Source organism: Meriones unguiculatus, chromosome 10 (assembly GCF_030254825.1).
Source record: "Meriones unguiculatus strain TT.TT164.6M chromosome 10, Bangor_MerUng_6.1, whole genome shotgun sequence".
Taxonomy (NCBI): domain Eukaryota; kingdom Metazoa; phylum Chordata; class Mammalia; order Rodentia; family Muridae; genus Meriones; species Meriones unguiculatus.
The window spans coordinates 36,564,081-36,590,304 of record NC_083358.1 but is presented as its reverse complement, the minus strand read 5'-3'; the positions used below and the strand labels follow the sequence as shown (position 1 = coordinate 36,590,304).

The window sequence follows — 26,224 nt, the reverse complement described above, 5'->3', positions numbered from 1 at the left end:
TACTCCTCAGCTGTACGGGAACAACGAAATGATAAAAGGATAAAGAAAGCCTTTAATGTGTATTAACGTGATTGAAAACTCACTATCACTTGCATAAACAGGCCATTTTGAGATACTCTACTTGAAAGGCAAAAATTTTAAAATATGGTATTTCCTCCCATATAAAATTTAAACATAAAGAAGTGTTTTAATGGTGAATGTGATTTAAACCAGGCAATTCGGTTTGGAGGCCTGATACTCTATGCAGTTTCTACTGATGTGTGGAATTTTAAAAAGATGATTTATAACAACTCTTTATCAGAACAGAGGGGGATCTTGCATTGCTATGAGCTGTTGATAATTGATGCATGCAGTAAAATACCATATGTGTTTTAAACTCTCCATCTTGTTTAGTCCAATCAAGAACTATATAGTTACTTAAATGCCTGGGTTTGTATGACTATCAGAAATACTTTAAATTAAAAGAAATTACTGATCAAAGTTCATAACTGTAATAAATAACAGGTGGCCATACCTTGTAACCCTCCAACTCCAAAGAGGTTTAGACCTATATCTTTCACTGGCAGGTCTCCTGCCGTCTCATCACTTGGGCCAGACATGGTCTATCTGTGGAGAAAAGAAAATTCAAAAAACTCTGTCTAAGTTATTGCATTAACTATGCAATGGAATGAGCCAAATAAAGAGGATAGGAGACTAGAACTTTAATGGACATGTTATTGCCCACATGTGCTGCTTGAGCAAGATGAAAGCTCCTATTTTAGAAGGAACACTGCATCTAATCATGAAGACTGTCTTCATTTTGCAGTGTTATTTCCTACAGTTTTCTGAGGAAATGAGGTAATTTCCTAAATGTTTCCTTTTCTTATTTATCTATCTGAAACAAAAACAAACCCTTCCAAATTTAAGAAATACTTCTAGCTCCACACCTTTCCTTAAAGAAAGCATGAATTCTGGGGGAAAAAACCCAAAACCACAACTCAGGTCATGTACTCGATTGAGTCAAATAGTTTGTTTTACCGTCTGATAGTTGGTCAAGTCCTTACATTTACTTAAGTTTAAAAATAGAACAAAGTATACCCATCTCATGGTTATTCTGAAAGCAAGAGAGATTACAAACTAAAGGCATGTGTGGGGTGTCAAGAGTTTAAGAGTGCCAGCTGTCCGCACACTGTGCAAAGGAGTGGCCCCTTTCAAGCTCTGTGTAGGAGGCCGCACACATTCACTTCCGTCACATCCCTTTTGTTACTTCACGGAGATTCCAGGATTAGCTACCTCAACATATTGCCTTGTCTTGCCTACTCTAGAACTTTTAGAGACACAACATAGTAACTTGGTATTATATGTGGACATGAATATACAGCATATGGTACGCAAATAGATAAGTACATTCTCTATTTTCATTTTGACCTTCCTAGAAAGTTAGAGGTAAACTGTTAGTGAAATATCCTTGTAAGCAAGACCCTTTCAAGTTCTAGAATGCTGGCTGTAGAATGTGAAGACCAAGAGAGTAGAAAGCTTACTCATCTTATTCACCTGTCCCAGAAGCTGGCATGGAGTATGGCACACTCAGCAGTATTTCCTAAACAGACACTTGAATGGGGAAAGGCAGCTCCTGGATTTCAGTGTCTGAAAATCAAGACTTGGCACTGAAGGCCCTACAGAGATGTGTGTGGAGAGGATTTCTTGGAGAGAGGCTCCAGAACTTTGATTAGGACTCACAGTCGACTAAGAAGCACCGTCAGGGAAAATTTCTCAGAGGATGACTGCAGAAGATGACACTAACACATCATGCTTACAGTGTGTACACACAGTGGCTACTCACATGGCTCCTGATGTACAAAACAAAAGCTAAGACAAACTAGCTCAACTGCTCAAGGTCATCTATCCAGGAAGGAGTTGTTCGATGACATTTTTGGTTATCACAACTGAGAAGCAGATAGTACTGGCATGTAGTGGGTGATGCCAACAATGACGTACAGGATCTATGTATAATGATGAACTTTCTGGCCCTGCGCATGCATGTTGGATGGCCTCACAATCCTACTGTGATTTCCTCCTCCTTGCTCTCTATACTCCACTTACACTGTCTTCCACTTTCCTCATGTCCAGCACACTTATCTTCCCTGGAGGGCTCTTGCATTAGCTCTCTCTTCACACTTCAGGGCTCCAGCCAATGGTCACTTCCTTAGACAAAGTTTCTCTTACTATTCCGTGTTAGTTTTCTTTCCAGTTTCTAACTTTTCTTTTTTAAGGGAAACCTATGCATTCTAGACTGACCTCAAATTCACCAACAGCACTAAGCACACTGGCCTCAAATCCCTGTTGTTTTTTTTTTTTTTTTTTTAAAGAAAGGGTCTCACTATGTAAACTTGGATGGCCTGGAATTCAGATCTACCTGCCTCTACTTCCTGAGTCTTAGGGTGAAAGTGGAGTGCCACCGTGCCCTGTGTAAACCATGGATTTGTCCTGAGTGTGCCATCAAACCCAGTATGGCTTATTTCTTACAGCAATAACCTCTGTCATTATCCCAGAGTTGTTTAGTAATACATTGTCTTAGAAATTATTTTTAGTTTATATTTTCACATCTTTGTTTCTTGCTCATATCTGTCCCTTACTCTCAAACACCCCCCACCCCCATCTCTCTAGCTTCTTCTCACTGGTCCCCTTCCTTGCTAAAAGAGTTCCCTTCTGATATGTGCTGTCAATGCTACCATTTATTGAATGAATAAATGAATTCCAGGCACTGAGTTTGAACAAAGTCTTTGCCTATAATAGCTTTAACAGACCATGGGAGTAGTCACATGAACAACAGTAATAAAGAAAGACAGGCCACTAGGCACTGACTGTGGTAGTGGGAACTTGAGGCAAGACCTGTTAAGTGAATCTGAGAACTGCATAGACTAAAAAGCTACTTCAAGTTCAGCCTGGGGGACATAGGATAACCCTGTTTTTAAAAAACTAACAACCGCCATCAGCTGCAGCAGCAACAACAGTAACAAGCCCCTGGGGGGAGGGGAGGGACCGCAGGTTTACCATTCGATCCCAAATCCTAGGAAATAAGAGTGAACTGTGACTGTGACCTGCGAGTCTTTGGATTTAAACAGGGTTGCCAATTCTTATCAGCTAGGTTTCTGGCTTAGGCAGGCGGTCAGGGCGAACTACGATGTAGGCCTGAGTATGTGGAGGTGTGTCGGGATGGACTGTTTTCCACGCAAGAATCCCAGGCCTTTCCCGGGCTCGGAGCGGACTCCAGGCCCTCAGCTGTGAGGCAGAGGAAGGGCCGGCTAACCTACTTCTGCCCCCACCTCACAGGGTACTCACCTCTGCGCTCGCCCTCAGCTAGCTACCGTTGCTATAGCGCCCAAGGCGCAAGCCTCCACAGGCCCAGAGGAGCACGGGAAAACATAGCAAGTCCCGTTATCCACTGGGAAATGTAGTTCTCCTTGGGTTCCGCTGTACTACATTAGCCTAGCTGGCTGACTTGAGAGATTCGGCTCCGAATCCCAAGGAGTTCTTGGGAGTCTCGCGGAGCATCCTGGGAGAGGTAGTTTTTCCGGGCTTTAGAGAGAATGGCGCCAGGCGGGAGAGGGCAGCTGAGAGAACTACACACAGGAGGCGGGGTCCAGGGGGGAGGGAGGACGCGGCCCACCGTGGCGAAGGCGGCTTTAGTAGCAGCATGAAGCGCGCCCAGACCGCGGAGGAGCGAGAGCGCGAAGCTAAGGTATGTGGGGCTCCGGCCATCTGGGACTGTGCGTTAGTCCGGGGCTAGAGCCAAGGAAGCCCTAGACCCGCTGGGGTGGTGAGCGGATGCTCGGCGTTAAGCCAAGGGATGACAGGGCCTTGTTTGCAAGAGACCTGCAAACGTGGTGTGTGTGTGTGTGTGTGTGTGTGTGTGTGTGTGTGGTGTATGTGTGCGCGCGCACGTCTGTGCTGTAGATTTGTATTTCTCTGGATGCAGATCTAATATAGTTCGACTTGGTCAGAAATGAAAAGCTGGACAGTCATGTCCGTGTCCTGCTTTTGTACCTATTCCTTGGCTATATTGTAGCCACTCTCGAGCCTCTGTTTACCAGATGGCCCGATCATACCACCTGTGCTTTCTCAGCCAGAGAGCAACTGAGCTACAGAAACTGTATGGTGACCTGTATTTATTTGGAACATTGTCTCAATGGCCAGGTGACTTGTCTGCGTGGTCACCACATCGAATATCTTCTACATAGCTTCTGTGGATAGTACATTCCTAGTCTCTGTCTTTGCTGTTGAGCTTTCTGACATTACACGGGATGACAGTAATAACAGCAATAGTGACTTACTTATTTACACCAATTTTTGTATCAGACACCCACATGAAATGCATAATAATTACTTCATATTATTGTTCCAGATGGCAAGATAGATATTACACAGGTAGAGTATAAACATTTATTTTGAAGCTGAGAAATGGAAGCTCAGTGTTTTCTTTCCTCTCATTTCCAAAGTTGGGATCTATTGATTTATCCTAATGTGTCAGCATTCAGTCTACTCTTCATTTCTATTACCTTGGATGAAACTACCGCAGTCTCTTAAGTGGATTGCCACAACAGCTTCCTTATTGGACTGTATTCATGCTCTATATTATATCTTGTGTGTCATCCTTCTTCCCCATCATATGATCCTTCTCCACACTCTAGAGAGTGATTTTTCTTTTTAAAATTTAAATCTAGTTATGACCTATTGGCATGACCCACCTGTTTACAAGTCTGTCAAAGGCCTCTGCTAGTTAGGGTAAATACAAAGCTTCACACAGCCTGAAAGATCTTGCATGGTTGGGGTTCACTGTGCTTCTACTTGCTGTGGACACAACAGACTCTGTGCATCTCAAAACTCCCTCTTGTCTGTAGTTCATTTTGTCAAAGGCCTTTAGACATGCAGTTTGGTACTTATTCTGTTCTAGGGAAATATTGGCAGTGAGGATCGGTGGGACATAAAACAGGTACAGTTCTTGCTAGAATTTTGTCTTGCAAGAGTCTGTCTTAAGTCAGTAAACCTAAAGATTAAAATTTTGAATCTGTTACGTAATGGCCTTAATTATATATTTTACAGATGTGGAAACAGTCTGGCAGAAGTTGTCCCTTGTTCAGGGCCATTTGTTTTCTAGGTGGGATAGGGATCAGTCAGGCCCTATGCCTTTATAATCTCCTAGCTCTTGTTTCCATTTCTGAAGAGCAAGTTGCTGTTTAAGATTTCTTTGATTTTTTTTCTTTTAATCAATCAGGTCATTGAAATATTGGCTGAAATAAAGCACACGGAGCTGTTTTAAGTATTAGTGTCCAAATAAACATGAATGACTATTTCTCATTCTGTTTAGCCAAATTGAGGTATAATTTATATAATATCTTGTAATTATTTAATGTGTACAGTTTTGAAAGTTTTGACAGTATATATGTGTATATATATATATATATATATGCAAAATGTCCCAGTAGCATAGAGAACATTTCTATCCCTTTAAAAAATTATTTTGTTTCCACCAGTTTCTTCCTTTATTTTCACCCCCAGGCAGTCACTGTGATCAGTCACTATTGTAGAATCTATATTTTCTAGAATTTCTTATGTAAGCAGAAGCATACACTAAGTCTCCTGGTGTTTTCATTCATCATAATAATTTTTTAGATCTATACATGTTAGTGTAGGCGTTATCAAGTTGTCCCTTTTCTGTTTCTGAGGAGTGCTGCATTTTGTGTGATGCCACATTTTGTCTAGCCACACACTTGTTGCCGGGCATTTGGATGATTACAGGTTTGGGGCTATTAAGAAAAAGCTGTGACCAGTCACCTATCTCTGCTTTTGTTTATACTGGGTAATGTACTGACTTGCAGTTTCCTCAGTAGGCAACCACTAATATTTTCGTTCTCTAGGGCTGCCTTTTATGGAGATTCATGTGAGTGTCTGTGTGTGTCTGTACATATGTATACAGGTATGTGTGTGTGTGTGTGTGTGTGTGTGTGTGTGTGTGTATGTGAAGATCAAAGCTCTATACTGAGTTTCTTCTCCAATTGCTCTCCACCTTATTTTTGAGACAGGATCTTTCATTGAACCATTTACTCACTAACTGGGATAGACTTGCTTGCAGCAAGCCCCGGGGATCCTCCTGTCTTCACCTTTCCTGAGCTGGGATTACAGGCATGCACTGAACCTGACTTTTTACATTGGTACCAGAGATCCAAACTCAGGTCCTTTTGCTTATGCGGCAAGCATGTTGCTGAATGAGCCATCTCTAGCCCCAGAATGTTCTCATATAAATAGAATCATATGATGTGTGACCTTTGTGTTTGGCTGCTTTCACCCAGCATACATGTTCATATGTGTTGAGGTTTATACATCTTGTAGTACTTACCAGTACTTCTCATTACTGAGTCGATGGTATTCCTATATCTGGACACAGCACATTTTATGTATGTATGTATGTATATATATATATGTATGTACGTATGTATTTGCTAGTTTGCTTTCTGTTGCTGTGATAAAACAGCATAAACAAAAGCAACTTGGGGAGGAAAAGGTTTATCTTGTCTTACACTGTCTTGTGATAATTCCTCATTGAGGAAAACCAAGGCAAGAACTCAAGGCAGGAAGTGAAGCAGAGGCAATGGGGGAACACTGCTTACTGGTTTGCTCCTCATGGCTTGTGCAGTTGCCTTTCTGATTCTGTCCAGGACCATGTTGCCCAGGGGTGGCACCACTCATGGTAGGCTGGACCCTCCCATATCTCAATAATTAATCAACCAAGAAAATGTCCCCAATCTGATGGGGGCAATTCCTCAATTTAGGTTCCCTCTTCCCAGGTGACTGTAATTTGTGTCAGGGACATTCGATGTTTGGTGAACAATTTGATTCTTTTTGGCAGTCAGAAAGAATGATACCGTGAGCAGTTGAACTTCAGTTGCTGTACGGACAGGATTTTATTTGGCTTATGGGTAGAGGCCTAGTAGTAGAATTGCTAGTCACATTGTAAGACTGTGCTTAATATTTTTCTACACCGGCTGCTCTGCCCTACATTCCTCACCAGAGAGTTTGAGGCTGAGAATGTCTTCAAGTTCTTGTCATAGCTTGCTAGTTTGTCTTCTCACTGTAGCCTTCGTGGTGAACAGGAGGCAGTAGTTCATTGTGGTCTTGATTTGTAGTTCCCTGATGACCAATAAAATTGAATATCTTCTTATATACTTAATGAACATGTGTGTATCCTCTTGTGTATGAGTGTGTGTGTGTGTGAGTGTCTGTGTGCAAGCACGTGTGGAAAGTGTATATGGGTGTGTTCGCATTCATGTGTGGCCATGTATGGTAATGAAGCATGTGTGTAGATGTGCATGTGTGTAGAGGCCCGAGGTAGATGTGGGGAGTCTTCCTTTATAAAATCTCCACCTTTTGATCGAGGTTAGGTTTCTTACCTGAGGCCAGAAATTGCATATACAGCTAGCTAGTCTGGCTAGCCAGTTTCCTCTGGGGATCACCTGTGCATGCCTCTTTAGCTCCTGGACTAGAGGCGGACCCCCACTTCTACCTAGCACTTACCTGGTAGTACCTTTCTTACTCACCCCAGCCATCATCTCCCCAGCCCCAAGTGAAATGTGAGTTCACATTTCTTACCCAGTTTTTTTGTTATTGTTAGCTTATTAAGTTTTATGAGTTCTTTCTATTTCCTAGATAGATTCATTGCCTTAGCTTCCTAACTAGCTGGGATTACAGTCTTGTGCCAGCATGTTAAACTTTTGAAATATTTGTCCTGAAGTCACAGAAGTTTCTTGTTTGCTTTTTAAACTGACTGCTGTAATTTCTTTAGTAATTACCTTTTGATTCTCCTTTTCTCTTTGTAATAACATAGATTATATATATATATTTTTTCCCTTGCTGTTCCTTGTACTTTATGTACTTTCAAAATCTGAAGGGAGAATAAGATTGGACTAAATATCTGGCTTTTCAGAAACACATTTGTTCACTTTGTGTTGATGTATCAGAGTGCACATATATGTATCCACACATTACAAACGAACTTTTCTTACAGTGGCATGGTCCAGTAGTATTTGGTGGACATATTTGGCCCAAGTTAGACCATTGGCTCTGCCATTTCTTTGCTATTAGAATGGGGATTCAGCGGGGGTGTTGCTCAGTGGTAGAGCTCTTGCCTAGCATGTATGAAGCCCTGGGTTCAATTCTCAGGAGTACCAAAAACAAAACAGAAAAATAAATACAGTGGGGATTCATACTCTGGGCCTGTGTTTCTCTAGTCAAAAATTAGTGGCAAGACTGGAGGACTCTCTGGGCTGAGGTGAGGCCCCACTGTGTGTTTGCATGTGTGGGGGAGCATGTATGGTACTTGTATGTATGCGTCTGAATGTACATGTGTGTGCCCCATGGGCAAAATAGGTATGGTCTTCATGAAGTTTGGTCTTCTCTTTTTCAGGTGTTTTTTGTATTATTTTAAGATAATGTAAAACTTACAGAAGAACCGGAAGACTAGAACTTAGAACTCTCTTCTAGGCTTGTTGTATTAGTGTGTAGGTTGCCATCTTGCTGTGTGAGCTTTTCTGCACTCCCTCCCAACCTCCATATATACACCTGAACCATTACTGTTATTTAGTTTATTTTTTTCTGTGTGCTGGGAATTGAACACAGTATTTTGTACATGCTACGTAATGTCCAGTACTGAATTGCACCCGACACTATTTTCTTTTTAATTAACCGTGACAGTAAAAAGGAGGCATCAGCCCTTTTTACCCCTAAATGATTCAGCATGTATTTCCTGAAGAACAGGGGTGTCTCATACAGTTGTCAGTTTCAGAGATGTTAATGTCTATGCAATATTCATTTAACCCATTTACTTACTTCCTAGTCCTACTTGCTAATTGTTCTAAGAATATCTACTTTGGCCCTTTTTTTTTTTTTCTTTCCAGATGCCAAATTCAGGATTGGACATGTCTTTTCATTGTCATGTCTCTTTTTCTATAATCTGGTTTCCTTTATTGTTGCTTTTTTGGTGGTGCTTGGAATGGAACTGAGAACCTTTATTATGCCAGGCAAGTGCTCTACTGTTGAACTACAGCCCTAGTCCCTGATCTGTTCTGCTTTTTTTTTTTTTTTTTTTAATATTTATTTATTGTGTGTATGTGTCATTCCCCTATAAAATTTGTCTGTTCTGGTTATAGTTGGGATTGAACTCAGGTCTTTAGGCCTGAAGGCAAGCACCTTTATCTGCTGAGCTATTTTCCTCGCCCAGCCTTCTGTTAGTCCTTAATATCACTTAAACTAGCTTCTGTCTTGTCTCCATCTTTAAAGGAACCAGCATCTTGTTTATTCATGGAAGACAGTTAATATCAGACCAGTGTGGGGGGGGGTAGTGAGTCTTATCATGGTTGACAAGGAATATCTAACTTGGTCTCGGGTGTACACGTCAAGAAATGCCTTCCCTAGGAAGAGCTGGTTAACCTGGTCTGAGAGTTCATAGAATACCTTTCTGAGGAAGATCTATTTAAGGTGCACCCTTGTGAGAGGCTTTTTAGAAATATTGAAACTATTTTATTAGTTATGGAATTAAAAAAGATTAGCTTCAAGGATTCTTATGACGGCCTGGTGTGGATTGCCTTCTTTCTTGAACATTTTGAGTAGAAATAGTGAATTTCTTGTATGTATCTTTATATATTTAACAGTGATGTTGATAATTTTAAATTCCACACATTTCTCCACAAGTGCCTTTTTTTAACAAGTGAGGGGGAATATCTAGATTAAACTACACACTTACACAAATGCATATGATTTAGATGTACACATGTGTATACTGTTAAATCTAGGTTTCATATCTGAGAGGAAACACGTTTGTCTTTCTGGATCTGGCTTAGTTCACTTAACGAAATGATCTCCAGTTTTATCCATTTTCTTGCAGGTGCCATGATTTCCCTTTTCTCTGTGGCTGAATAAAACTCCCTTGTGCTTATGAACCATTTTCTTTATCTAGTCATCTCATGATGGGCTTCCAGGCTGGCTCCATTTCACGGCCATTGTAAATAGTCGGCCATCAATACGAATGTCCAAGTATGTTTTCTTAGAGACCTTCAGGTATGTCGCTGAGTAGTCTAGATGGGTCAATGGGCAGGTCTACTTTTAGCTTGCATCTATCTATCTATCTATCTATCTATCTATCTATCTACCTACCTATTTATCTATCTGTCTATCTTTGAGAACTCTCCACACTGATTTCCAGAGTGACTGTACATGTTCACATTTCTACCAGTGTGAGTGTGTAAGGTTTCTTGTTTAGATGCACTTGTGGCAGCCAAGGGTGAGATGGAATCTCAGAACAGTTTTACATTATTTTCCCAAATGGCTAAGGATGTTGAACAGTTTTTTTTAATATTAATTTTTATTTTTTAATATTAATCACAGGTTATTTACTTTGTATCCCAGCCATAGCCCTCTCCCTCATTCCCTCCCAATCCCATCCTCTCTCCCTCATCTCCTCCCTGCCTCTTTCTAAGTTCATTGCTAGGGGAGGTCCTCCTCCCCTTCCGTCTGACCCTAGCTTATCAGGTATCTTCAGGACTGGCTGCCATGTCCTCCTCTGTGGCCTAGCAAGTCTGTTCCTCCCTTGGGAGTGGGGGGCAGGTTAAGGAGCCAGTCATTGCGTTCATGTCAGAAATAGTTCCTGTTCCCCTTACTAGGGATACCCACTTGGATACTGAGCTACAGTGGGCTATATCTGAGCAAGGGTTATATCCATACATGGTCCTTGGTTGGTGAAACAATCTCATAGAGGACCCCCATGCCCTGATATATTTTGTCCTTGTGGAGCTCCTGTCCTCTACCAGTCACATTAGCTCCCCCTTTTATTGTATGATTCTTTGCACTCTGCCGAAGGTTGGGTTATGAGTCTCCGCATCTGCTTTGATAAACTGTTAGGTAGAGACTTTCAGAGGCCCTCTGCAGTAGGCTCCTGTCCTGTTACTTGTTTTCTCCTACTTCCCATATCCAACCCATTTGTCTTTCTAAGTGAGGATTGATCATCTTACTCTGGGTCCTCTTTGATGTTGAACAGTTTTACAAATACTTATTGTCCATTTGTATTTCTTTTTGAGACCTGGTGATGCTTTTCACTGTGCTTTTTAATTTGAGGTTTTTATTTCTAACATTCCTATTTTTATTGGAGAGTCTCATTTTTCTTGCTGCAGTCCCCTTTTTCACTGTTTTCTTTTTATCCTTTTTACTGATATTCTCACAATTTTCCTGACTCTTTCCTCTTTGTTGCTGACTGTGAACTTCAAGACTTAGATTGAGTTAGTCTGAAGGTATCACATGCTCTTTGAGCCACTGATCATGTCTAAGAGTTTGAAATGTGCATCTGGCATTGGACCTTTTTCACAATCTTGAATCCAGCAATGGAGTAGTGAACTTTTGTAGGAATCCTGTTGCCTTGCTTTTTCATATTTCTTTTGTTTCTAGATATCTCTTCTGAGTTGTTTTTTTTTTTCTTTTTCTTTTTCTGTGTGTGGCAGTGTTGAGGATATTATTAAACAGTCTACTCCTGAGAACTAATCCTCAGGACTCCTGAGAACAGAGGAAACTGTAGCAACATCAGAAAGCCAGACATAATGCAGAAATACACTACAGTCCGTCACAACCCACAGATACGTTACCAGTGACCATCAGACAGAAATGACTGCAGTGCTCTGTGAGTTCAAGAGCAAGAATAGAAGGAGCAGGCAGATGAGGTAAAGGAAGGAGACAGTGAGGGAGAAATAGAAGTGAAGTTAAACTAAATGAAAGAGTACTTATGGGAAGGAGGAGGAAAAACAGGAGGCTAGTAAAAAGAAGAGAAAGAATTTGCCAATAACCAAACAGTTCAAAACCAAAATTAGATAAATATAAGTACATATATAAAAGTAAGATGTATGTATTAAAAATAAGTGCATGTATTAAAAATAAGCAAAGAAACAGAACTATCCCAATAGATAGCCAAAATATCTCTTAAAGTACAGTAGAGAGAACAGGGGTTGGAGGAAGAGATACAGGGGCAAAAAGGGAAGAAAGACTAAAGTTAAAACCGGGGAAAAAAGATTGCCCAATAATGAAAAGGTAAGCAAACAAACAAACAAACAAACAAACAAAAAACCAAACAAAAAAAAAACCCAAACTGGATGAATGTATGAAGGGAAAAACATACATTTTTAAAAAGTAAAAATACTACTAAAAGTATAGTTAAAACGATCAAGAGTCACCATGGGAGGGAAAAAAATTGTTTTAGTGGCTTCTTTTTGTGTCTTTGGACATTGAGAGACTTCAGTTCTATGTGCAGAAGATAAGATGATGATTAGCTTCAATATCAACTGAGGAATTGCCTCCATTGTATTGGGCCATTAGCATGTGTATGGGCTATTTTCTTGATGTAGTAGTGCCTAGGTCACTGTGGACAGTGCCACCCCTGGCTAGGTGGTATATAAGAAAGGCCTTAGGGAAAGCAAGCCAGTTAACAGTGCTCATCCATGGCGTCTGTTTCACACTCTCACCTTTAGTTTCTACCTTGGCATCCCTTGTTGATAAACTATAACCTGTAAGCTGAAATGTCCCCATCCTCAAGTTGCTTTTGTCAGGCTATTTTACTGTAGCAACAGAGAACAAACCAGGACAATTATAAAGGATATTCTGAAAGACACAGCCAGGCCAGATGGGTGAGATGCAAGCTTTTTTTGCCCTCTCCAGCTGTATTAGACTCCACTAACCTCCGTGAATTTAGTTATCAAGAAGATCCTAAAACTAGTTGTGATGATCTTCATTGACAACTTGATTGGATTCCGATTCACCAAGGACATTGGGCACACACTGGTTGTCAGTGATGGCATTTGAAGAGATTAAAGAGGGAGAGAGACCCGCTCCAAGACTGGGATCCCAGCTCAAGAAATACGCATGTCCAGTTTAATCACAGCTTTATCTCACATGGGAAGCTTCAAAGAAAGAGACGGTTTTCAGGAGAAAACCGTGATTTCATTGCTTCTTTTGGGTGAAGAAGGCCTAGTTTTGTAGGCTGGGTGAAACTGGATCTAATGGAAAAGCTGACCTGACACTCATGGGTCCTGCCTGGGAGGTTCTTCTAGACTGCTGAGTATTTCTTTCTCTCAAGCATGGGGCAGGACACTCTTGAAATGAGAGTTTTTCAATGTCACATCAGTGAGGCTAGTTACAGCCATCTCTTAGAAGAAGATAGGGAAGGTGACAGTAATATTTTTAGACTTTATGGTTTGTTTTGGGAAAAGGTGACTCATCCCGGGTGAGAGGAATCCTGGTTTGAATTTGCTTCTGGGAAGAAGAAAGGCAGAAGGTCAGAGAAACCTTGGTTCTGAGGTTTCCGTATCTCCTAATTTAAAGTACTCAGCAAGCTGAAACACCCTACATCAGGATATTGTTTTCTAAGCCCCAGGCTTGCTCTGTGGCTGCCACATAGTAGTCATCTCCTGAGTATTCAAAATACATAGTTTTAGGACTGTAGCTTTGGAAAACTTCCTCTAAAACATTCTGCTGGGCCCTCTTTTCGTTTTCTTTCTTTTCCCCAATCCCTCTTTGTCTTTTGCATGTCTCCTCCAGGAGGATCACATGCTTCACTCGTGTTTTGTTGCCTTCATTATTTGATTCTAGTTTTTTTAATCACTTGAGATACCTCCTGGACATTTAATGTGGGAAACAATTGAGTAAAAACAGTTATTGTTACTTTCTGTTATTTCAGCTCTGCCTTACATTGTAATGTTGATTTTCAAAACGAACATCACTGTCTTCTGTCTCCCCAAGAGTCTTAGAAACTTTGAACAACTATTAGCTTACCCGAAAACAGCATTGGTGTGGAATTCCTCTTTTTCTAGTGGTGCTTGTCTTCCATGTCAGAGAGAGACATTGGCAGTGTCTGTTGAGGGAAGGTTGCATGGCAGAGAGCCTCCAGCCTGTGCTGTAGAATTAACAACCCTGTTAATTCTAGCACCACTTCTGTGGCTACTAAGCACTCTTGTTTTGGCAGGCTTTGGCTAAAGGCTAAAAATATCTGTCAGGCAAATTCTTGCCAGAAATCCTCCCAAGTTTAAGAATAACTGCCAATACAGACAGTTCCTATCTGAAATTGCAGAGGCAGAACTAAGGCCAGAAAATTAGCCACTGAAAATGCCCTTTCCCCTTCAAGCCCCGCACAACCTGAAGTCCCCGGTGCCACGCTGTACACTCTCCAACTGCTCACAGAGACTTTGGCCCTGACTTGTTCTGATTGAAAGAACAATTCTGCTTCTCGGTATGCCTGTCTTCTCTCTTATTTCCATGTCACCTCCACCAGTCCCGATCGCCAACTTTTTAGTGCTGCACCTGAGAGGGATTTCATTCTGGCTGGAACCATCACCCTGTCCCCTTTCTGGATGACTCCATTCTCTCTGTTTCTCTTCTTCCTGCCCCACCCTCCTTGCCTTTTTCCCACAAATCCCATTCAGAGATCCTAGGTCCTCTGAACTCACTGCAGGCTAAAGAGTCGGTGGAATATTCATGTGACCTCTTCCTCAGTGAGTGATGCAAGTCCCATTGACGGACCAGTTTCCCTGTTCTTGGGGAGTTATTGATTTGAGGGCTAACCTCAATTTTGGCATCTTTACTTCCTTCCCCCTTATTAATCTCTTTCTGGCACCCCTCTGACCTCCAGAGCAAAGACTGTGTCATTCAACCACAGCTAAGCAAGCCATGAGGGGCAAGCCAGTAAGTAGCACTCCTTCAGGACCTCTGCACCAGCTCCTGCCTCCAGGTTCCTGCCCTGCTTGTGTTCCTGTCCTTATGTCTTTGATGATGAACTTTGATGTGGAATCATAAGCCAAATGAACTTTTTTCTCCTTAAGTTTCTTTGGTCATGGTATTTCATTGCATGAACAGAAACTCTAACTAGGACAGTTTGGTACCAGGATAGTAGGGTATTGCTACAAGAGACCAAAACCATGTGTTTTGGGGAGAGTTGTGGAAGCAGTTTGGAACTTTGTGCTAGAAAAGCCTTTGAGTATTGAGAGCTCAGTGGGGTGTTCTGTAGGAGCTTGGAAGATAAGAGTGTTGAGGCAATGCTGAGGATGGAAGCCTGGCTTGTGAAGTTTCAGAGGGGAGTTTAAAGACTCCGTGGGGACCATTTGTTATTTTGAATTAAGATTCTGTTGTTCTGGTCAGCTGGGGTGGGGCTGAAGATTCAGCCCTGATTGAGACCAGCACCATTGAAGTGGAACCTTTGCATAAGCAGGACAATTGATGATGGTCCGTTGGAGCTGAGACATTAGCAATGAGTAAGAAGAGACCAGCATCACTGAGGTTATATCTTCTGGGAAGCATCTGCTGAGAGTCAGCATACAGAAGCTGTGTTCCAGGGGCAGTCAAGGTTGTGTCTTCAACTGGTGGCTGAACTTGGTCACCCAAGTAGTAGTTACTGGTTTTGAAGGCATGAAGGAGTAACAACAGCAGTGGAGGCTTGGCAGGTGTGGCAGTGCTGGAGTCCCTAAAGAGAGCCCCAGGGAGGCTATTGAGGAAAACGCAGCTCAATTGTAGGGAGAGACTCCAGCATTTTAGAGATGCCAGTGCCATGGGACACCCCCAAGAACAGCAGTGGTGAAGTGGAGCCTGCCTAAGCTTAGAAGACAAACTGTGTGCTGCAGAGGCCAGAGCTCGAGAAATGAGCTCAGCCCGGAAGGTCGTGAGTGGATCCCAGACATTGGACATTGTGCTATTTATTACATTACATTAAGGATTTTGCTTTGATCTAATTGTGACTGTGCCCTGATTCTTTTCTCTTGAAATAGAAAGTTTTTAAATTAATTTTGATTTTTACAGGAGCCCACAGTTAAAGGACTTAAAATAGACTGGATATTTTATGGGGATTGAATTTATAAAGTGTTTGAATTTGTAAAGACTGGAATTTTAAAAGTTATTTATGTTTTTAATGTGAGATCTTGGGGATGAATGAAAAAGGAAAGGTTGTGGCTTAATGGTGATATGTTTTTCTGTCATGTTGACAAGGGGTCAATTGTGCTGGATAGTTTCATGTCAACTTGACACAAGCTAGAGTCATCTGATAAGAAGAAGCCCCAGCTAAGAAAATGCCTCCATAGATGAGGCTGTAGGCAAGTCTGTAGGACATTTTCTTAGTGATTGGTGGGGAAGGAACTAGTTCCTGGTGGGCGGTTTCATCCTCGGGTTGGTGGTCCTGGGTTCTATTAGAAAGCCAGTGGAGCAAGTCATGAGGAGCAAGCCAGTAAAGGCACTCATTCCTGGCCTCTGCATCACCTCCTCCTTCCAGCTTCCTGTCCTGGCTTCCTACAGAGATGGACTATGATGTGGAAGTGTAAGCCAAATAAACCCATTCCTCCCTAAGTTGCTTGGTCATGGTGTTTCATGATAGCAATAGTAATCCTACTTAAGACTCTCAGGTTCTACCCACCGTATCAGTATCTACAAGCCCAGGTTACCTGAGCTGAGAAGATGTTTATTTAATAATTTTAGTGTTTTGTTTTGTTCTAATTTTGATAGTCTTTATGGTAAGCTCTGCTGGGTTCCAATCCCAGCAATTTTTGCCTGATATCTCCAGGCCCGTTCTCCTCTGAGATAGAAATGTTCTTTTTCCCTTCAGTACACCTTTGTTCCACATGTGCCTGTTTTTATTTCTTCTTAGTCTAATCTCTAGATTAAGTTTTCTTTTCACAATAAAATTATAAAATTAATAATCCCTAGAAATAGTAGTGTTCAAAACCTTAGTTTATTAAAATGTATGTATGATTAAGTATATATAGGCTGCTTATATATGATTATGTTTGTTTCTTTACGTCATGTACATAGTACCAGACTGACTTAAAACTAAATGTTCATATAAACCAAAAGTTGTTCATTCGGCCCAACTTCATTTTGTACACATCTAAAATAATCTAAATTCTAATCTAAAAGAAGTTATTGATGGTGATTAATGGTTCTAGATCTTTCTTTGGAACAATTAACATGAATTTTGTTCTTGTTTTTTGTTTGTTCATTCAAGACAAGGGTTTCTCTGTGTAACTACCCTGGCTGTCCTGGATCTCTTTGTAGACCAGGTTGTCCTTGAACTCAGAGATCCGCCTGCCTACTGCTTTCTGAGTGCTGGGATTAACAGAGTGCCCAACTGCCACCCAGTAACATAAATTTAAACATTTTAAAACTGATTTTAATGACAAGACTTATCATGCACTTCTGGTAGTCCCTATTGCATGGAGTACAAAAGCACTCTTAGGAGAGAATTGCTTCTACTCTGGGATATTCTTTCTTTAAACAAAAAAGTATGTCCTTGTCTTTAAATGTATGTTGAATGTAGTTGTAAATGTAAATGAATGAATGCAGATACAAATATAAACATTTTAAAGGTTTTAAGGTTATTTTTGATTGCTATGTTCTCTTTAAAAAAATATATATATATATATTTTAAGATTCAATGCATTGCTTTTGTCTTATCTCCTGAGGTAAACTGCTGCCATCTTCACACCTTCAGCTGTGCTGGCCCAAAATGACAACAGCAGGATTTGTTAAACGTTAACATTCCTCCACAGGAGAGGGTATGACTGGCCGTCCCAGTTGATTTTGTATAGACAAAGGGCTAAAACTAGGGAGATCTATCTATGTGACTATAAAATGACCTCACAAGTACCAAGTAAGGGCTGTGCAGTGCCACTGCTCCTGGGTCACCTGCACTCCCACCGTTACCCCGACTTCTCGGTAAGTGCCATAGACTCATTGGTTCTCCAGGGGGAACGCTGATGAAATTGAACTTTGGTTTGTCTTTAGGACTTTATGAGGAGGGGATAGACATTGCTTAGTTTCCCCTATTCCCACAGGGAGAAAATTCTCACAACAGACTGTAAACTCATTTGTTAATGCTGTTATGCTTCTAGAATGGGAAAATTAAAAAGAAAGCTTTTACAAGTTGTGAAGGTCCTTATAAGTTATTTAAGGTACGTTAAGGATGAGACTCAAAGATAAATACATATAAAATTAAAGTTTCTAAGGTCACAGATAAACAGTTACAAAAACTGGCTTATTAAGTATCTAAGGTTAAAGATAAACATTTACAGAAATTGGCTAAAGTGTATGTTAAATCAGTTTATTTAGAAATCTATGGCTATTAAAATCTTCAGCAGTAGTTACTAGTACCGGGTTGGTTCTGCAAAAGTATCAGATTGGTATGACTGATCTCGGTTTTTACTGACTATACACGTGGATATTCCCATGTGGTCAGAGGTTGCTAAAGGGTGAACAGTTCCCTCCTCATCCTTCAAGGTCAGTGAGGCCCCAGGGGACTGTGGATCATCTCTTGAAATGATATTTGTAACTAGCCATATGAAATGTTATTTGAACAATTATTAATTGCTCACTAATGATCATCTTCCTGGCATCCATGTTGCCCAGATACAGGACAAGGCCTTCCTTGGTTTATCTCAGCTCTGCAGTGTCTATCCACAGCTGAGAAAAGCAGCCTTATTTAAACACTGAGGTAAAAATCTAAAAGCTGTGCTTACCAACTATGGATTCCAGTGTCTCTCTGGAGGCGTGCTTCTCACAGCTGTAGAGGGCCATGCTGCAGCTAACCACCCATCTTTCTTGATTAAAGGAGACTGCAAATACTCTGCCATCAAACTCACGGGTTTGGGAAATTACTCTGGAATTACACGTGCTGTCTTTTAAACTTCGCTATAAAAGCCTATAAAAGGACCCAGTAGGATTTTATTTCTCCTTTAAATTGTCACTTAGATGCTGACCTTAACTGACTTCTCTTACAAAGCTTCCAGGTTCTTGTCCCCTATACAGGAGTCTGGTGTAACAGACAGCTGACTACAGTTACTGTACTTGTCTACAGAACTGTGGTCATGGTCCAGTCAGTTACACAATTAAGTTCATCTTGCTAAACAACAACAAAAAATGTCATTTTCTATATTATTCCCAATATTCAACATTTGCCAGACACACAGCAAATATTGCATAAATATTTATTCAGTGAATTCTCAAGAGTGCTACTTGTATTGGTCATGGGGCTTTTTAATAGAGATGGAAGTAGAATTTGAAAGAAATAATGGAAAATGATTAGGTACTTAGGGATTTAAATTAGTCACGCATTAATGATGTAGCAATTAATTTTGAGAATCAAGATTCACCCGTTGAACATGTGCTTTGGCAGTGGTCAACAGTGGTTTCTAATGTTTTCTTTCAATTTTAAAGTGCCAGTTTGCCATGTATATTTAGTGTATCCTGTTGTTTTTTCAAGTAGATTTCTCCCCCTTTCTTCATGACCTCTCTTCTCTTTATCTTCCTTTTTCCCCTCCTTCCGTCCCTTCTTCCCTGCCTCCCTCCCTCTCTTGCCTTTCTTTGTTTTGAAGTAGTGTCACTATGAAGCCCAATCTGACCTCAAATTTACTGTGTAGCCACAGAACTTGTGTTGATTCTGCCTCAGCCTCCTAAGTGCTGGTATTAATGGAAGCGTGGGGTAGATTTCTTGGTAGACTTATTTTGAAAATGTGCCTTCCTGCTTCCTAGAAGACCTTGGTGTGAGATGACACTTCTGGAGCCTTAGGGAGGAAGGGCAACGTTCAGAGCAGCTGAGTTTGGAAGTCTGCTGAGCTTGCTCATTTAAGCTTGTGTTGGAACCTGGTTGTGTATACGCATGCACCTCACTGGTTGATTTCATGGTGTAAGGCAGGGCCAGTCAGGAGGACTGCCTGGCTGGGTCAGTACACATTTATGAGTTAAGATTTGCATTGATGCAGACATATTTCCAAATACTTGTTCTTGGCATGTTTGCTAGCCTGGGTTTGAAAGGCAAGTCTCAAGTTGGAGCCATAGGTTTCCATGTAGAACATTAAAAAACAAACAAACAAACAAACAAACAAAAAAACATTTGTTTTAAATGGTTTTTCAAACCCTTATCATGAGATCTGTCCTCGGTGCTCATTTTTAAGCATATTATAACCTATTTTAAATGTTGCTGTGTGCAGGGCTATGCAGCCAACCTTTAGCACTCATTTTGCTCAGACAGCAGAAACTCCTTCTTCCCTACTTCATCCCTGCTAATGACTGTTCTAGTCCCTGAGGCTGCCAGTTTGACTACCAGCCTTGCATTTTTCATGTATACCCAATGCCTGGCCTGTTGCTGTGCATTTGTTTGCTCTGTAGTTTTGGGACTGACCTGTTTATAAAGGGACTACTTCTTCTGTTTGGTTGAGGAACTGCTTTGCACATAAAGGGCAACAGAGGGCTTAGTAGCTGGTGGAAATCAAATAGGAGCTTGTTTGAAGGACTGTATCAGGTTGCCTCTGGTCCAGGGAGATGCACTGGTAGTGAGTCAGTGTAATCTTAACTGTTTGTGATCAGAAAAGTCAGAGCTCTGATTTCTGCATCAGCCCTAAGTCTGCCCTATGGCACCATCACTTAGTGACTGGATCACTCAAGGGTGAGCCTCCAGGGCCCTTGTTTCTCCAGTAATAATATACAACAGGCTGATGCTGCCACCGCAGCTCACTGTGCTGAACTCTGAGTGATTAAAGTCTCAGGGCTGTGTTAATAAGGATTTTCCTTCTGTGTTCAGCAGTCTATCATCTCACTTGTTTTTTTTTTTTTTTTTTGAAAACAGAGATGGAAAATTCTGCTTATGAATACCCCTCCACCCGTCAGCATGAACATTCTGTTATTTTTTTATTTGCTCGAGAATATGATCTGAGCTCCAGGCCAGCGAACACAAACATTACAGTTTCTGAGGACACCAGCCTGTTGTCATGTCAATATTGGTATTTAGGTAAATAGCGTGCCTTGTTTATATTATTACTATTATTATTTTTTATCAGCAGCTAATATACTGCAAAGCAGTTTTTTGTTTTAGTCACAATATTGGCTGGTAACACTATTAATGAGACAATAATTGGGAAATAGTAGTCATTGTTCTCATAAAACATGATCCTCCTGTGGCAGGCACAGCCGGAGGAATCACATAGGCAGACAGGAGGATTGGGTGAGGGCCACTGTTGCCAGCTTTTAAATTCAGCAGACCCCTGCTGCTTAAATTGTCCCAGCTGTTAATGCTGGAGCCATTACAGTAATGGACTGAGCAAATGAAGGAGAGCGAAGACACGCACACTTTATTACCAGAGGGGCAATTTCTCCTCATCTGTAATAGCAGCAGCGCTTCATATTGATCAGACCATCAAGATACTAATCCTCTGTAAAATTACTTGTTATAACTGAAAATGTGTTAATCCCAATCAGTCTGTGTCCTGACTGTCTACTTACTATTGAATACAGACGATTAGATGGTTTATTTTTCATGATTTAAAGCCTTTGCCTTGAAAATGGCTGGTGCTGCCCTCGCAACACTGAGTGCTTAATCTAAGCTGTAGCCCTGGGTTGTCTTTTTGTTTTAAGCAGAACATCACCCACTTAATTAAGGAGTGAGTGTCTGCCTTGCCGTCTGAGTTATGCTGTGTTTTATGGTCCTCTAGATTTATTAAGCATCTTGTTTTACATTCAGCCTGTGGTTTGTGCTGTAAATAAAAACAGGGCCATCTTGCACATATTAGAAATGTGCAGGTAGCAAATGTCAATAAGTAGCAGGGGTGGGCGGTTCTTTGATTTATATTTCAGCACCAGGTTGTACTCTTTCGATTGGACCTATAGGTAGGAGGCATCCCTTGTCTTCTCCTTAACATTGTTGTCTGAGAAAGTTTATGTCCATTTCTGCATCCTTGCTTTAGGAGATTGCTTTTTAAACAATGAGGTATTTTTATATCTGCACCTTTCCACCCGTGACTTGTGAGAAATGACCATAGCTAGAAATTGTAAAATCTGCTAAAAACTGACTTTTGTCTTTCTTAATATTAAGAAATTAGAAATGATTCCACAAAATTTTCATTTTTTACTATAATCTCTTTTCACATGCCTTATATATATTTGTTTGTAGATTCAAAAAAAAATATATAAATATATATATTATATATATATTTGTTTGTAGATTCAGAAATTTTACTATGGTGTCATTACTCAAAGCATCTTTGTGGCATTTTCTGCACAGTGCTTTCAGTGACACTTCCTTAGTCCTCTTTCTGAGCCAGGCTGTATGTTAGGCTGGAGGGTCAGGGACAAATGAAGTGTAATCTTTGCCACTGATGACCCCAGTGCAGCAGAATTTGTGTAAGCAAATTATGGCTAGAGTGCATATGGTAAACAGTGGAAGCCACCATCACTAGTTCCGGGGAGTGAGCACAGGCTGTGCTGCAGTAAAAGCCTGAGGGGCTGCTGCTGTGTCAAAGAGCAGGAATCTGCTGTTTGTGTAATTATCCTAAGCCTTGTTTAAGAATGACTTCTAGCTGTTTGGAAGAATTTTCAGAGGAGACATGTTTACTGTGCTCTGGGGACAGTAAAAGGAAGGATTTCTGAAAATGTTTTGATCAGTGACCACATTTTTGGATATGTATAGCATTTCACTAGGAGACTGCTTTAAAGGAACTGTGTGCTTATTTTATTGCTTGTGCCCTGGCCTTTGCATTATAAATCAGTCCTGCTGTTTTAGAAGGTAATTCATCGGGAGAGCTGTGGCCTGTGGTACGTCAGAGCGCAGGTCCACAGATTTTGGATCCAGGCTGCTTTGTTGTCCCTTGCCGCTTGCTAGCTGAATGACGGTGGGCAAGTCACACAGTGGTTGAGCTTCGCTCATCATCTCTGAAATGGGGCTGATAATAGTGGTGAAGGTCAAGGGGGTCTGAAGTGTGTAAAGCGTTTAGCATAGTGAGAGCTGACACTATGTAGGAGTGACTGTTGTGAACTGAGTTTGCACGTGCGAATTATGAAAGTTGATTTGTAAATAACCATACTTTGTGTGGCATAAGATGCTGAAATGTTCATTACTTAAAATACTTGTTTCTGATTTGCAACAATGTTTTAGGGAAACGGAAAAATGGTTTTTATATTTTTTAGAATAAGAGTCCTTTGTAATCCTAGAGATGACAACTGTTACTTTGTTTTTGTTTACATTATTATTATGGGGCTTATTATGTACATAATATGATTCTTTCATTTAAAATAAATTAATAATGTAAAGTTTTATATCTTTTAAAAACTCAGAATGTATTTATGATAATCACTTATGGAAACATATTTTAAACAAAAGTTGGAATCATATGGTATACATTTTGTACCTTGTTTTCTCAACAGTAGCCAATATATTGTGAATATTTTTCATTTCATTGCTGTGATAATATTTCTTTATGTGCACTTTTTTCTTCTGTTACAGTTTGTTGTTTAGTGAGCATGCTTGCTCATAAATCCCTACACATCTGTGGAACTGTCCCTAAGGCAAATGGAAGGAAGGTGGCTTTGTGGGATAGCCTTTGTCCAGAGCTTTGGTTAAAGGCATCGACTTGCTGCCAGGGAGGGGATGCCACTTTCTTTTCTAAAAACCAATGCAGAAAAATGATTTTTGGTACATTCTTCAAACTCTGGAATTATACCATAGAGTGAAATATCTGCCAGCTACAGGGAGTAGCAGCAGCTGCTGCTGCTTGTTGTGGAACAAACTGGAAGGACTCCTTAATGGCCTGTTTGTTGGTCAGACAGTTCTCTCGGCTCTGTTGGTGCCTATAGTCTTAGTTCATTTTGCAGTGGCACTTTTGTCTTTTTTTGATTGGTAGGAATGGTTCCCTTGTTAGTCATATAATCTTCTCCCTCGAGTGCATAGCTAGTTATTTCTTCTGCCTTACCTACTTTTCTGTGTTGATTTGAATCTCTGAATATTCACCTGGGCTTTTTATTTTACTTTGCTTTGTTATTATAGACACACTATTTTAATTGCTATAATTTTATGGGTCCTTTCAGTATCTGCAAGCATAAAGACACATAATTATTTTACTTCCAAATTTTCCTTGGCTCTTGTACTGTTGACAACTTTTTTTCCTGATGCCATCCCCCCTATTATTTTTTTAAGGTCCGAATATGTCTCACCAGTTCTATGGCAGTTTAGTTGCTATTGCATTAAACTTATAAGAACTGAGCTATTATAATATCCCTCATTCAACAACGTTACTTATCTAAATTGTATTTCTATTTAATTTTATGTGTTTTAGAAAGGTTTATAATTTTAGTTACTGTATTCTTGTTTTTTTTTTTAGAAATTTTTATAATTTGAGTTACTATAGTATTGTCTTTTGGGTTTGTTCATTGTTATTTGCATTTTTGCAAATCTTTTTAAAGTTATATCTTTTGACTGCTATAAAAAATGTCCCTGAGTCCAGGACAGATTGCATTCTTATTGTTTTAAATTTTTTGGTTGATTTTCTCTGTTTTTAAAGATATATGTTAGGTAGATAATGTCTTTTGCAAACATACTTTTGTCTTCCTCTTTTTGATGTTTCTCCTCCTTTTAGTTTCATAACCCTCGGTGGTGGGGTGGTGGCAGCGAGGGCAGCAGCAGCAGACAGCCGTGTCATTTGGAGTTCCAGCATGATAGCAGTTGGAAGTAATCTTTGATTCTTTAATTTTTTTGAAAGATTGACGTGGAGTTTTTATAGAAGTTTTTGGTTTCTTCATAAGATAATGACTTCATTTTTATGGAGCGTGTAAGTTATTAATAGAACTTCTAATAGTTGCTCTGTAGATAAATCCTACCCTGTTCATTAATACACTGCTGAATCCAGCTTTATAGTATTTCCACTAGAACAGTAAAATGGGGCTACAGAGGTGATTAACTTGGACCTGAGGGTCCCTGGAGTTTGTATGAAGATCTGTGAGTGGACCATGTTTGGCATGCACATGTGTAGTCACAGTTCAGAGCATTATTAGCGAAGCCCCACAGAGCTCTTTTTGCTGGTTGGATAAATTAGCAGCCAGTAGTGTGACAATACTGAGAAACATTCCTTTCTGAGCTTTGTTCATTTGATTCTGATACCACATTCTGCTAGTAGGAAGGGGATGGCAGTGCCTGCCTCTCTGCTTTGGAGCCATTTATAGTGTATTTGTTTTTCAAAGTTTAGATTTCTTTCAACTCTTTATGTAATCTTGTGGAAGGTTCTTTTTGGATAATATCTCTGTTTTAACTGTGGTTGTTTCCTATTTAAGTTGTTTTCATTGTGGTGCTGGTCAAACCCATGGTCTTGTGTGTGCTTAGTCAGTGCTTTGCCACTTTGCCATGTACCCACATCCTTGGCCCTGTCTGTTTACTCCTCATCCTTTTTTTAAAAATACTTTATTAGTGATTTTTTAATATTTTTTTAAATTTTATTTTCTGTGCATTGGTACAAAGGTATCGGAATCCCTGCAACTGGAGTTATAGATAGTTGTGAGCTGCCATGTGTGTGCTGGGAATTGAACTTGGGTCCTTTGGAAGAGCAGACAGTGAGCTTAACCACTGAGCATGTCTCCAGCCCCTTACTCCTCATCGTTATGAGCACAGTTTAGTTATTATATCTTTTCAAAAATGAAGGTTTTCAAATTTATTGACATGTGGGACTAGAGAAATGACTCCGCATTTAAGAGTGCTGGCTCCTTTTCCAGAGGACCTGAGTTGATTCCCAGTACCCACATGGCCGCTCATCACTGTCTGTAGTTTCAGATTTGGTAGATTTGTCACCTTTTTCTGGCCTCCATGGGCATCTAGCATGCATATAGTACATAAACATACATTCAGGCAAAATACCCATATGCATAAAAAATAAACTTTTATATGACATTGAACAGATTCTCCTGTTCAGAATTGTGTATTGTTTTATAATTTAAGAGTGTAGACTCTACTTTTTTTAGTTTTAAAGTTAGAACATTCCATATCTATGTTTCCTCTTTTAAAATAGTTTGCAGGACTGGAAAAATAGATGGGCAGTTAACAGTACTTGCTGCTCTTACAGAGGAGCTGGATTGGTTTTCGGCACTCACATGGGACTCACAACCACCCTTGTCTCCAGTTCCAGGCCATGTGACACCCTCTTCTGGCACCCATGAGCAATAGACATAATGTTCAGATGTGTGCATACAGGCAAAAAAACTCAGACATAAAGACCAATTCTCAAAAACCTTTACACTCGTTCATTTTTTTCCTCCTGTATTTTTATTAGTTCCTTTAATCTTAAAAAATGAATACTTCTTTTATTTTTATTTTTTCTAGATAGAAAATACTTCAAAAATCTTAAAATTTTAAGATAATTTTTTTTGGTGTGTG

General features: G+C 40.3%; 2 protein-coding genes across 4 annotated transcripts in view; one reads left to right on the top strand and one right to left on the bottom strand.

Annotated features, from left to right (window-relative positions):
* The window catches only part of Rpgrip1l (RPGRIP1 like), a 100,562-nt gene extending 97,076 nt beyond the window's left edge, over positions 1-3,486 (bottom strand). For all 3 annotated transcript variants that reach the window (XM_060392227.1, XM_060392228.1, XM_060392229.1), the window contains exons 1-2: positions 3,322-3,486; positions 515-606 (exon numbers count right to left, since the gene is read on the bottom strand). In XM_060392227.1, coding sequence (XP_060248210.1) covers positions 515-599 — 85 coding nt within the window. In that variant the 5' untranslated portion in view covers positions 600-606; positions 3,322-3,486. The remainder of the gene's footprint in view (positions 1-514; positions 607-3,321) is intronic.
* A 78-nt stretch (positions 3,487-3,564) lies between these two features.
* Fto (FTO alpha-ketoglutarate dependent dioxygenase) overlaps positions 3,565-26,224 on the top strand; it is a 359,978-nt gene continuing 337,318 nt past the window's right edge. Inside the window, exon 1 of the mRNA XM_021631121.2 lies at positions 3,565-3,721. Within this exon, the coding sequence (XP_021486796.1) occupies positions 3,677-3,721 (45 nt within the window). The 5' untranslated portion in view covers positions 3,565-3,676. The remainder of the gene's footprint in view (positions 3,722-26,224) is intronic.